The following is a 13,853-nucleotide window of genomic DNA, read 5'->3' on the forward strand; positions in this document are numbered from 1 at the left end:
GTCAGATACATATGATGTAATTTGAAGAAGTTAATTCCATGCATTGCAAAAATGCATTCTAGGCAAGCCCTGAGATTATGCTTTCCAGGGAAGTCAGGTCAATTCAAGAAGAAAAGTCACTTGTAGGTTTGCCTTACAGCTAAAAATTTTGGTCATCCGCTTCCCAACCACCACTCCTTAGTTGGGACCCTAGAAACATGCCAAAAAATTGTGATCATAAGATATAGGCTAACAAATAAGGATTGCATTATTCGCACTGGCAATTATTTCCCTATTGCGTGACCATCCTACCTCTAGTCATCTGTCATAAAGCTGATGTCTATTTTCCTATACTCATCCTCCCCCATCCTACCAGATGTACCATTCTTAAAAGACAAATATGCCCAAGCCTTGGGGGATGGACACTTTGGGACTATGTCTCTATGATTAGAGAAGTCTAAGAAAGCTACTCGGGCCCACTGGTTAGTACTTGATTACTTCTACCTTGAATAAACATATGATTAGATATATGAATTCCAGGTCCAAAAAAAAAAATCTTCAGGTCTTAAAGGGAAAACCAAGCAAAAATTATAATAGCACTAATTCATCAAATTTATGCGGCACTTATATTTTAAAATCATGGAACGTAAAAACATCAGCATAGGCGATTAATAAATATTTCATTCCTCCCTTATACTAACAGACCTGTCAAGTAAGCAAACACATTTTGTAGATGTCGCCTATTTATGGTCCTTATACATCTGATTTTCAAAAAATCAGAAGTTTTGGAAGTGAAATGTTCTGAATCCACAACTTCACTCCCTTAAATTTATGAACAAACTAAAGTCCAAAATTGGGCCCTCACTTGCCCACACTTGTCTTTGTACTTTTCTCCTATATTCTCAAAATCCCAATGTAATAAGCTTAAAAAAATGCCATCCTGGATTACTCAGAGGCAAAGAAAATAATTTCTTCTCAAGGTGTTAACTACCTTTTACCAGTTGAGACTCACAAAAGCATGTCTGGTAGGAAAAGTACTACACCAGGAAAAAATGAGATCCACTCAAGTTGAGTTGTTTTAGGGATTAAATTAAACAATAGATGCAAATAACAGATGTAAGCTGTAGAATGCTGTACAAATACAACTCCAGTATATTATGCAATACTTTATCTTATTTTCAAAAGTTCTTGGATGCATGAGAAAAAACTAAAACAGAAAACTTCAATGAATTCATTAGCAACAATGCTTTCATTCAATTATCACAGAGCTTTCTACAAGCCAGATTTTTTTTTCCAGTTTCTTTTTAATTTTAGCTATTTGGGTAGGTCTATAGAAATCTCATTTTTTTTTTTTTTTCATATAGAGGTATAACTTATCTAAAGTAATTTATACAAATCTTAAGTGAACAACTTGATGATTTTTCAGTATGTACACACCTATGTGTTCATCACCAACATTACCCCTGAAGGATCCTTCATGCCCCTTCCCAATCAACATACCCCTCTCAGAAACAACCATTATTTTGACTTCTATTAGCATATATTAGTTTTGCCTGTTCTTGGAACTTCATATAAATAAAATCACACATCTGCTCGTTTATGTCTGGCTTCTTTTGCTCAAAATAATGGCCCAATACTTTTAAGACTTATCGCAGTATACAGGTGACCCTTGAACAACGCAGGGGTTAGAGGCACCAATCCCCACATACTTGAATATCTGTGTATAACTTTTGCCTCCCCCAAAACTTAACTAATAACCTACTGCTGACTGGAAGCCTTACTGATAACATAGTCGATTAACACATATTTTGCATGTTATGTTATACACTGTATTCTTATAATATAACTAGAAAAAGAAAATGTTATTAAGAAAATCATAAGGAAAATACGTTTATAGTAGTTACTGAAAAAATCATGTATGAGTGGACCCACGCAGTTCAAACCTGTGTTGTTCAAACCAAGGGTTAACTGTATTACAATTCTTTGTATGACTGTCTATCTCCTCCTGTAGACATGAGATTTTGAAGGCAGAGATGGTGTCTGATTTATAGCTGTATTCCCAGTGCCTAGCACATAACAATTAAAGAATCAATTAAGATTAGCTAAATTCAGTACACTGAGGGCAGGCAGCACACAAGATGCAGAGAAGGAACCAGAACAAAAGACGTGAATCCTGGCATCCACTTAAAAAAGCAAGTCCCATTACACTAGCAGAAGGGTCTGCAGTTCTGAGACTTCCATTTCATATAACTGCTGTTAGATCTCAGCACCACATAAACAGGATAAATCTGGAAAAGCGGAGCTGTAATTTGGGAAGCAGGTTTTATGCTAAGAAAATAAATAGTTTTTTCACTCTCACTGCAGGGGTATTTTTAGCAACATGGTCAGCTATAATGGCACATCTCATATTAAGCATAATTCTGCCAAACCTGAAGTCAACTTAACGTAACACTTCCAGATGGGTGAGGTGTGATATGGAGAAAGAAGAATAAGGTTTATGAGAGTCAAAACAAAAGCAAAATCGTATATACCAGCACACACAATTTTAAGCCATTTTCTAGGCAAAGAAAATGCCCCTACTAACCCTTGTCCGATCTTCTCAAACCGTGTATATTTCTTCTTAGGATCGCCCACACTCACTATGCTCCCTTTGAAAGAAACAGAGACCATGAATCATTTTTTCTCACATCAAGACACAAAAGAGGCCCTCTGTTTCCCCAAACCCTGGAGTTTGCAGAGGTACCTCCAATACTCAAAAACCATTCTAAGTAGGTCCTTAGCTTTCCCCCATAAGTTCCAACCGAAAGTTTTATCTCCTTACAGCTTTTATTTGTAGTAATCTATTCCATTTCTAAACTCCTAAAAGCCATTTATTCATTTTTAAATCCATTTATTCAATAAACATTTACTCATTTAATATGCTCACTTATTAACGTACCAAGCCCTATGTTGAGTGCCAGGAATAGAGATAGATGAGACAGTAAAGACCACCTCTGTTCTCAAAAACTTTCATATCATGGAGGAGACAAGTACAAAGTTCCATGAAAACACAATAATTATTATGACAGATGGGAAGGGGATACAGAAAGAGGTACAAAATATAGACTGAAAGGCTTTAGAAAGGTGCTATCTGGACTGATTTTTACAGAGTAAATAGGAATTAGTCAGGGAGAGAAAATTGATAAGAGGTTATAGCAGTAACTACTTCCAATGCAATGACATAGAGGTATGAGAGTTCATTGAGTTTCACAACCGTAATCTAGAGATGGTGAAACTGAGGCCCACAGAAGGGAAGATGCTTCCTCCCAGGTCACACAGCAAATTGGTGTTAGAGCTAAGATGAGACGTTTGGTTTTCTGTCTCCCACTCCCAAGTGTTTTCTGTTAACACCAATTACTAAGATTTGGTACTTTTCACATACATTAACTTATTTGATTTACAAATGAGATAAGTATTAACATCCCTATTTAAAGGTAAGAAAAAAGAGGTCCAGAGAACAGTAGGAAACTACCCAAGACCCAAGTCAGTGGCAGAGGTGGGCCTTCAACCCAGGTGTCTTTAACTACCAGGCCAGTCTGCTTTCTATAATTCTATGTTCTAAATATTATTGCTTTTTTAAAACCTCTGGTTCAGAGAAAAAGACTACTCAGAGGAACAAACAGATGACTTGGTTAATGGCCCTTCTTATTCCGTCATAAGGGCTCTGGGCAAAGGCAACTTTTAAAAGAGTAAAATATTTTTTGAAAAGTCAAACAAGAATTATCAGGAAGAAATCAAAGCCTTGACTTAAGAAAGCAATGCCACCTTGCAGATTTGGCCAAACCCTCTGAAGAAGTAGACAGGTACAAAGAATAAATCAAAGGCTTTGTCAAATGATTTTTCTAATCCCACAGACCAACCTAGTCCTGTCTAATATAAATTCTCTTGTAGTTTACTGAAACACAGAAACAAGCTACCCTAATATACTCCCATTTCTGGCCACTAAAGAAAGTAAAATGTTAGTTTCCATCTGAAAGAGGCAGCACGCTTTAATTACTGGAGTGCAAGTTGTATTCTAACCCCGGGCCTGCCACTTTCTGGCTGTGTGATTTTGGGCAAGGCATTTAACATCTCTGAGCTTCAAAAACCTTAACTGCAAAAAATGAGGATTATAATGTCTGTCTTCACAGGGTTAATATAAGGAATAAATGAAAATAATATCAAGAAAATACCTAGCCTGTCATTTGGTACATGGCATAGGCTCACAATGTATTAGTTTCCCTTCCATCTTTTCCTACCAGGTATGGAACAAGGCCTCAGTCTTTCTCAATACAACATTCCAGACTATTCACTAGATAAATGCTATTTGTCATCTATATAACCCATAGCCAGGGGTGAGAGATGCCTTAAAGTGAGCTCTCTTTTTCATCACATTCCCATCCTAATGTGGTATCCAATTAGGGCTGGTGAGACAGAGGAGCTGGGTACCAGGCTAGCCAGCCCACAGAGCAAGCTCACAGAGTAAGCCTAGGAATGGAAACTTTATAGCAACCAGATTCCATCTTTGTGCCTGACCAAGCATATACCAGAGGAAGGTCCAGAAAGCTACAAAGTGCTTACGTAGTTTCTCCAAGATCTCTTCATCAGACATTTTAGGTTTCTTCTTCTGCTTCTCAGTATTCCGGGTCAGAGCATCTGGAGGAGTGGTATTATTCTCGGTAGGTGAAATGGGAGATGTAGCCACGTCCCGAGTTGGAGTAACTGGAAGTGGTTCAATCACAGACCTTGTGTATACCTGCATTGTTGGTGCAAGAATTTGGCAAGGCCAGCATTTGTTAGCACTGGGAAACTTAGAAGCCTCTCTGAAATGTGTGTATTAGAACATCCACAGAAGAAAAAATCCCAACAAACTCATCCCTTCTCCTATGTCAAAATCTACGTTCCCCCTCTTCTGTGCCAGGCCCATCCTCTGTGGATGAAATTCCCTCCTTGCTCTCAGAACATACAAAAAGGGTTAATGAGAGTCTGAACACAAGATATTCAATACAGGTTAAATGGCTCTCAACAGAAATGATTTAAAGGCAATTCTATCATTGGATGGGAATCTCCTTCCTCTCAAAGTTCTATTCTGTCCCAAGCTAAAATGAATCCTGTATTCCCACAGCACTTTTTTTTTTTCATTGCTAATACAACACCTAACATTATCTTCTTTTGAGTTACTCCCTCTTTAAATACTGAACCATTGCAGAGAAGAAACTTTAATTGTTCTTAAAGAGGCAGTAGGGTGTAGTAATTTAGAACCTGGAACCTGACTGCCTGGGCTTAAATCCCAAATCTTATTCTTACCATCTGTATGACCTTGGGCAGTTTACTTAGCTTCTTTGTGCTTCAGTCTCCTCATTTGTAAAATAGTGATATTACTGATACCTATCTTATAGGGTTGTTGTAGTAGTAAATCAACGTGTGAAATGATTAAAATCATGCCCAACTGATTTTAAGCTTTCAAAATTTCGCTAGTATTGAATTTCCTATTCATTCATTAACTTAAACATTTACTGAGAATCTGCTCTTTGCATCGCTGTAAAGAATGCTGCCACATCCTCTATTCTTGTGAAGAAAGTCTTGTAAGAAAGTCAGAACTACAAGGCAAAAAGGGATGTCATAAAAATGAGCAAACTATATACGACTGAGGTTCAGAAGAAGTGATCATAAGTTATACTCCCTTTCCCCAGAAGATCCTTCAAGGCATTCATCAGATTTTTTAATAAAAATATCACTACTGTCTTTTAGCTAGTCTATAAGCTCTATGAAGACAGTGAATGTGTCTTTCATCCCTTAGTTTTTGTATCTAACCAGCTGCTTAACAAAAAAGCATGCATGCAGGTAAATGTCTGATGAACCAATGAATAAATAAATGGGGTTCTTCAGCTGGATCTTGAAGGATGGATGGGATTTTAATAGGTAGAAATGGAAGAGAACTTAAGTCAAGGCACTGAGATCAGAGACTAGAACTTCTTTCCTGACTACTATGGTATAATGATGTCTTAGTTTTCTATTCTTATAACTATAGACAAACTATATCCCTGGCACCTAAAGCCTGTACTGTCATGCCTTGGCCTTCTTCTATAGTTCTCCTGACATGGTTCCTTGAGGGCACAAATCCTGCCTTTTCTTTTTCTAATACACTCTGGCTTCCAGAACATACAAAAAGGCTACTGTGCTATGGTGGAAAACAACCTGGACTTGGGGTAAATTACCTGCTTCTAGTCCTAGCTCTTTTGCTTACTAAGAGACTTTGGATAGATCAATTTACTTCTCCAAATCTCAGCTGCTTCTTCTATAAATTAGGAATTAACAATGCCTTTTTAGAAAGGAATGTTATGAAGATCAAATTTATTGATTGATTCACTCATTCATTCAAGATTTACTGCTTTTCTGATACCTGCCAAAAACAATATTAAGTACTGCAAATTACATACGTGTGTGTGTGCGTGCGTGTGTGTGTGTGTGTGTGTGTGTGTGTGTGTGTTTACTTCCTCTACTTCTGAGTAGTTCATGATTTAGTGGGGAAAAAATTTTTTTAAATGAATATGCTTACAAACCAAAAGAGGTCAAAATAATGTTAAGTATCTTGACAACTCTCCAATTTTGAAGCTCATTTTCCTTAAGGAAACTTTATGACCTACAGAAAGAGTGATTCCATAGATCCTGTTTACAAATTCTCATCCTAAAAGCTCATCTAATCCCCTTGAATTTCCTCCATAGCATCTCCCAGTTAGTCAACCAACTTCTGCTTGAACACCTCCCTGAATGCTCTAATCTAAGGCAGCCTTTTTTCCTATTATCACAGAGTTTAAGCCATTGATTCTTCTTTCATTATGAAGCTCTCGTCATTAGAAAAAAAATCCAAGTAAAGAAACACTAGTAGAAAATCACCTGATGACAGGTTAGTACTCAATGATGCTAAATCAGGTAAAAGGCCTAGGGACCATATTATGCAAAGTAAGGGCAGAGGGACTGTGGCTATTTCAAGATGCAAGAACCTCCAAGGTAGTTAAATAAAAATCACTGCCAACATCAGGCATCAAAATGCACTCCGGATGTCCAGCATATTAATAGCACTAACATATTTATCAACTCTCTTGAGTCTTTCAGTTTTATCAATGATGTTCTAAGAGGCTGAATGCTGTACATTTAACAGAGAAGAAAAAATCTGCAGCAGGATAATTGTTGCTTCCCAGGAGACTGGAATAATTTTTGTTAGTCCTACACTAAGTAACATTAATTCTGTATATCTTCCTGTATGTGTAAAACAGGCCAAGTAAACTAGAGCTGGGTTGGTATAAACACCAATTATTTAGGACACTTTGGGACTATCTGCAAACCCATGATAAATATATTGATAAATATATATACTTTTCACCTTTACTCATAAAGAAAGCACCTTTCAAACAACGTGATCAGTGATCTCTCCAGCTCCAAAATCTATGGACCTTTACCCAAGTATTATATCTCTAGGCCTCAGCGTGAACCCCTCCCTTCCACTCCAAATTCTAATAAATCACAAAGCTGTCCACATCTCCAAAGACTCACAGATTTTGTGTGCTCTGGGCGTGGAGCAATCACTGGAGGTGGGGTAGCATCATCATCATCATCTTCATCTTCTGAAACTGGCGGTACTGCGGGGGTCTCAGACACTGTCTTCACATTCTGTACAGCAGAGAAAAGCCAGATTTCAGGTGCAGCTGACATGGAACTTAAGCTACTAGGATCACAGTCCACCCCTCCCCCCACCCCCCCACCCCCATGAAACCTCATCCTGACTCCGTTTCTAAAACCTAAATCAGCCTCCGAGCTCTTCACTCTTGTGTAGCCAGTGAGGAACTCATTCAGCTTCTTTCTCTTCTTTTAATTAACACTATTCACTTAGTCCATTTTCCACACCCGAAGCCTAACTGTGGATTGGGAAGCCAGTTTATGGCTTCTCTTTCTGCCTTCTCCAGTTCAAACCCTGATGACAAGATCATAGTTCCTTCTTATTCTATGAGTTTTACTCTCCATACTGAACAGATAATAAAATACAAAATGTAGGGAAGGGATCAAAGTTTGGAATTTTATAAAGTTTATCAATGTAATTCCTTACTCCTTTCTGATATGGTTAATGAAAGTTCAGACAGGCTTTTGCCTCTCCTTTTCCATTCATTACCAAAACCTACTGCACACATTATATCCTCAGGTGCCCTCACCTCAACTTGAAAATATAGAACATCAGGAGCACCTTGTCTCAAGAGAACAATGAGTTTCTCCTCAAACGATACTATCCATTTCACTGAGCTTTGCCCTGTCCCAGAATGAACGTTACCAGCACCACTAATTGGATTTGCTATTATCCCAGCAACCTGATTTTCCCATGAAAACTCTAACAAAGCTGAGCCAAGAGTGGCAGGCTTGGGGGCAAGCCCAGGCAAACATATCATATCATTACTGTTTACAATGCATATTCAAAAGACAAAGTAGATCCAAAGCATGAGATTTTTGATAGAGATTAAACGATTACAGCATAGGACCAGAGAGGCAATAGGAATATTTATATATATATTGATATAATTCAACAATTTCAGATATTTTCAGATATCTGAAATTGTGCTCAGGCACTTACTTTGTGCTCAGTAAGATACTGTGATGGACACTGTTGACATTAAGGCACAAAGATGAAAAATGTGCTCCATGTCCTAAAGCAGCTCATCGTCTGATATAAGAAAGAGAAGTTGAGTTCCCCTCCTGCCTGCCACTTGGGGCCTCTGGAGAAAGGGCAGTCAGGAGTCAGAATGAAAGGCGATAAGTGGAAAAACTTATCTAGTGGAAAACTAGATAGAACTACTGTTACTGTGTGGGAGATTGGCCTTTACCACATTTGACATACTAAGGTAAGGAAAATTGGCAATCTCATAGATTTTAACAGGACCTCCAGTACCGGACATAACTTAAAAACTGACAGTGCCAGGCATATGTAAGCAACTAGCTTTGATGACCGGAACAATAAATCAATCTTTAATCTCAAGTTTCATCACTTAAGGAATGTGGAGGAAAAGGAGTGGTATTATTTGAGAAGTGACTTAGGTCACTCTCAGTTCTAAAATCCAATAGAGGTTCTTTCCCTGTCAAAGTCTATGTTTTGATATTTTTCTGCTCTAATTTCTTTTCTCCCCACTATTCTACTCAACAAAATTTAACTAGGAACCCAAAATGAGAATTTAAGTTAACTCCGTACCTCTTCATCATCAAGCAGCCTTGGGCTCCCTGATGTATACTATAAACAATAAACTTGTTTCCTTCCTAAAACTGTAGAGAAGGGGATTTCATCACCTTCCTTAGCAACACATTCTATTTTCCACAGGTGATAGCTTTGGGTGGTAGTATTCACAACTACCATAATCAAGAGATAAAGGTTTTTTTTCCCCAAGTTTTTACTTATCCCTGTGTCCTCGGGCAAGGCTGTCGTACTCTAAGCCCCAAATTTCTTATATCTAAAATGAGGAAAGAAGAGTGACGTAAGAAACTTGGCAGAGTGAGAGATGTCCCCAGATCTCTCCCCTTGAAACAACAATAAGCTAAACATCTAAAACTCAACAAAAAAACACCACACCCAACCTGCACGCAAGCATGTCTGAGCGAAGGTTCTGTGAATAAGAGCTACCACAGGCTTTTCATAAGTGGAGTGTGTATCTGCAAGATGATCCAATGAAGTGTGACAAGAAAATATTAAAATTCTATTGATAGTTTAAAAAATAATAAATAAATGAATGAATGAATGAACGAAATGAGGATAATGCAAGCAGCTCTCTGCCTACCTCAGACAGCCACTAGGAGGGTGAAATGAAGTAATATTGATAATTAGTAGGCCTTTCTTTAACTCAAGAGTTTTCTTCTATTATTCTTCTGATTATTTTTTCACTCTAGTGCCTCTGCTCTCTAATTCTTCTTTAATCTCCTTGCCTAAACCACCTGTGTCCCTTATTCTCGTATTTTCAATGTTTTTATGCTTTATATCATTACTTCACCCTTAAATGCATTTGTTTTTTAATCCTTGTGAATTTATTTCCTTAACCATATTTTTAATTTCTAAGAATTCTTTTTTATCCTCTGCTATAATAGCAGTGTGTTTTTGTAGATGCAAGATTTATAGAACCTCTCTGAATACATTAGATTTTTTCCTTAATTCTCTTTCCTGAATTATCTATTTTCTCTGGGGGTGGTTTAATTTCTTTATCTTGATTCTTCTCTTTAATGCTTTGTTTCCCTCCAATGTCTAGAGATCCATGGCTAGCCATTCATATTTATAAGGGAAGGACTAGATTGACTAGTGTATGTACTTAGCATGCGTTTCTCCTGCAGTGTGCAAATTTGTTTCTCCACTGTCCCCTCCTCTAAATGGGAGGTCTAATGTAGTCTGTATGTGAGTTATGGAGATGTGGTTACTGGCAAGCATCACTTTGGGGTATGCTGGCATGAAAGAGCACATAAGGTAGAGATTTCTCCCTTCCCAGTTATCAAAAGTATAAGAAATTTACTCTTAGAATGAAGAAATTTAATGTATTTTCTTCTACTTCAGAGCTACTTTTTTCCCCTTTTTATACCTGCTGTAGAGACCTGTACTTAATTCAGGTTCTGCTCCACTTCTCTCAGGCCCCTAAAACCACACCGAGAGCTCTCCTCAAGTAGTCACAGTGCGCTTTCTTCAGAAAATTATCTGGTTTAAGCTTAGAACCAAAATTCTGCTACCCGTGCTCACTGTAAGATGGAGACCATCCCTGCTGTTTTAAATGCAGAATTTTAATTATTTTACCCTTGAAGATGACCCAGGACCCCTTCCTGCTTCTTATATATATTCTCTCAGCTCATTTTCTCTAGAGCTACTCTTATCTTCATAGGAGTTTTCTCTTCCATATGCTTTATACTGTGGTTTCTTTTGCTCTGATCAATATGATCTTATCTGCTTTCTATCTTCCATAAATTCCTGACAATGGTTCATTTTTGTCCTCTTTTTGTTTCAGAGCACTGTTTTGAATCTATTTTTTAATATATCTTAGCTATTAAGAAATTTGAGATAGCGAGAAAGATAAACATATGAATTCATTCCATTACCCTGATCTAATTTCCATAGGAATCTAAGATGTTGGTTTAGACTAAAATTCACATTCAACTATATCAATCTCCTATTTAAAATATTCCTTAGCTACAGCACAAAGTCCAAGTTCTTTGGCTTGAGATGATGGATCCTTAAGGTGGCTTTTGTTCATGCTACCTCAGACAAGAAAGCATTGTCCTTTTCTCTGCCTGGTATCATTATCTGTGTTTACCTGATATTATGTTATAAATCCGTGTTTACATGTTCTGATTCCTCACTAAATAGTGAGATCAAGAGCAAAAACCTTGCCAGTCCTTGACTCCCCAGTCTATCTCACAGTAGGTGTTCATTTTATAAAAAAGACTTCAGGCACTAAAAAGCATAGAATCTGAGATCTAGGACTAATGAACCACAAATAAAAGAATTTTAGACCCAGAAGGCCCTTAAAGATCATGTTTGTTAAATGAACAAATCATTAGGGTCCAGCAACTCAGTGTAAACTTCCCTGTACTACCAGGCAGAATAAATCACTCCATCAAATATGACCCCCATTGTACATTATTTATACCTCTTTTGCTGCCCTTATCCCTCTAGTCTGTTGTTAATTTTTCCCTCAAGGACTGAAATAGTGCATATTCATTTTTGTATCACCAACACCTGGGCACAAAGAAGGGGCTAAGTAAATATTTATAGTATGAATGAATAAATAATCAGGAGAATTGAATTTTGTATTGGTTTCTATCACTTATTCATTCAAGGGTAGGGAGCAAGTCTCAATTTCTTAATCTGTGTTATGAGATAATAATTCTGAATGTCCGATTATTTCATAAATCAAGTGGAATTTCATAATCTGTATGAAACTGTAGAAAATGATAAGCTACCACAATATAAGGCATACCTCCATGTAAAAAATAGTAAGAGAATACAGAGTACTGAGCCACAGGGACAAATGTTTTAAACTGGGAGAGAAAATGTCCTTGACAGACTGAGTGGTTTTAATTGTAGATACTAAACCAATACAGGTTTTTACCAAGCAGGTGTTATCCTCTCTGCCATATGGTGTGAGCCCCAGGGCTCCTCATCCTCACTAAAGACATAGCTATGACTTACTGCAGTCTCCTTTATAAGACTTCTGACATCTTTCTCAGTTCCCTGTCACAGTGAAAAGAATCCAGAACTGGCACTCAGAAGACCCTAGTTGTAGTCTAAGTGTGCCACAATAGCTAATTATGAGTCTTTAGGAAAGTTTGTTTTTCTACCTATGAAAGGGAAACAACAATACTTTCTTCACAAGGTAATTGTAAGGACCAATTATGGTAACGTACATAAAGTTATTAGCACAGTGCCTGGCACATATTAGCCACTCAATATATGATAGCTGTCACTCCTCCTATAAAAGCATAAAGATATCTGAGCCAGCTCAGCTTTGTTCAAGCCCCTTCTTCAACAATTTACTGTTCAATAATGGTAAGAAACTCCGAAAGATCGTAACATTTGCAAATTCTTCCCTATCTTTTAATTACATCTCTTCCACTTGATTAAAAAATAAATAAGGGAAAAATAATGCAAACTGGGAATGATACCTGTTGCCATTAACCCTTCTCAATTTCAGTTTTATCATCTATAAAACAAAGTTAATAACCCACTTCATTACACTCCTGTGAGGATTAAAAGAAATAGTGAATAAGAAAAGATCCAGTATGCTGTAAGGCACTGGACATGTGAACATTTTTTATAATTGATAACAGTATAAATGACTCAGAGTAAACCAAGCCCCACTGCTGGAAGCATGGTTCAAAGTATTTCGATACTGACTCAATATTATATTAGAACTTTACTACTCCCCAGCTTAAAATTTTTAACAGCTTTTCATTACCTTGAAGACAGAACTCCTACATGGTCTGACTTGTTTATTGCTCCTCTTTGTCACCCACTTCTAGTTCCTTCACATTTCACATTCCAATCATAACAAACTACTTGCATTTCCCTGCATAAGGCATACCTTGTGAACCTCCCTGTCTTGGCACATGCTATGCATTCAATCTGTCTGAATTACTCTCGTCTCTTCATAATTTTGTTCGGCTCTGCCTTATCACCAAGAAACTTTCTCCTATACATCCAATGTTTTAATCAGTAAGTGGTTACTTGCCAGATGCCATGGATACAGAAATTAACAAATCACACATAGCCCCTGGCCTCATAAAATCTTAGCACACTTCACTATATAATTGCTTGTTTGTGCCTTCATGTCACTCACAAGACTACAAGATTATGAGGAGTTGGGACAATGTTTGACTCCTCCCTATACTGCCATTTCTCCCTAAGACCTGGCACAGAGTAGGGGCTTTACAAATGTTTAGTAAATCAATATGACATAACCACCTTTATACAAGAGACAACATCCAGTATAAAGAATAGCAGTATTCTCTAATACATATCACAACTTACTATTTAAAGACCTCTTTAAATAGTAAGTTCCGGGTGCACTCTGAGAGCATGTGGGAGGAGACGCCCCACCTTCAGAGATCCAGTTCAAAGGGGAAACGGCAACATCCATAGGTCAGGGGTGGAAGTGGGGAGAAGGGGTAATTAAAGAGGGGGGAAGAAAAAGAAAAAGAAAAACGCTCAGAAAGGCAAATTGGCTTTCCCAAGGTTCAAAGCTACAAATAAAACACTGAGCCTAAAACTAAAAGCTAGTTTTTCTAGTTCCAAGGTGAAGATTTCTAGAACATTAAAAAATTAAAGTTGGAAGGAATACCTACTGTTT

The 13,853-nt window shown here is 37.5% G+C and overlaps 1 protein-coding gene across 1 annotated transcript in view; it reads right to left on the reverse strand.

Annotated features, from left to right (window-relative positions):
* PAK1 (p21 (RAC1) activated kinase 1) overlaps positions 1 to 13,853 on the reverse strand; it is a 66,520-nt gene that overhangs the window by 23,994 nt on the left and 28,673 nt on the right. The window contains 3 exon segments of the mRNA XM_015600456.2: positions 2,564 to 2,627; positions 4,579 to 4,753; positions 7,552 to 7,668. Coding sequence (XP_015455942.1) covers positions 2,564 to 2,627; positions 4,579 to 4,753; positions 7,552 to 7,668 — 356 coding nt within the window.

The sequence above is a fragment of the Pteropus alecto genome, unplaced genomic scaffold (assembly GCF_000325575.1).
Source record: "Pteropus alecto unplaced genomic scaffold, ASM32557v1 scaffold7, whole genome shotgun sequence".
In the NCBI taxonomy this organism is placed as follows: domain Eukaryota; kingdom Metazoa; phylum Chordata; class Mammalia; order Chiroptera; family Pteropodidae; genus Pteropus; species Pteropus alecto.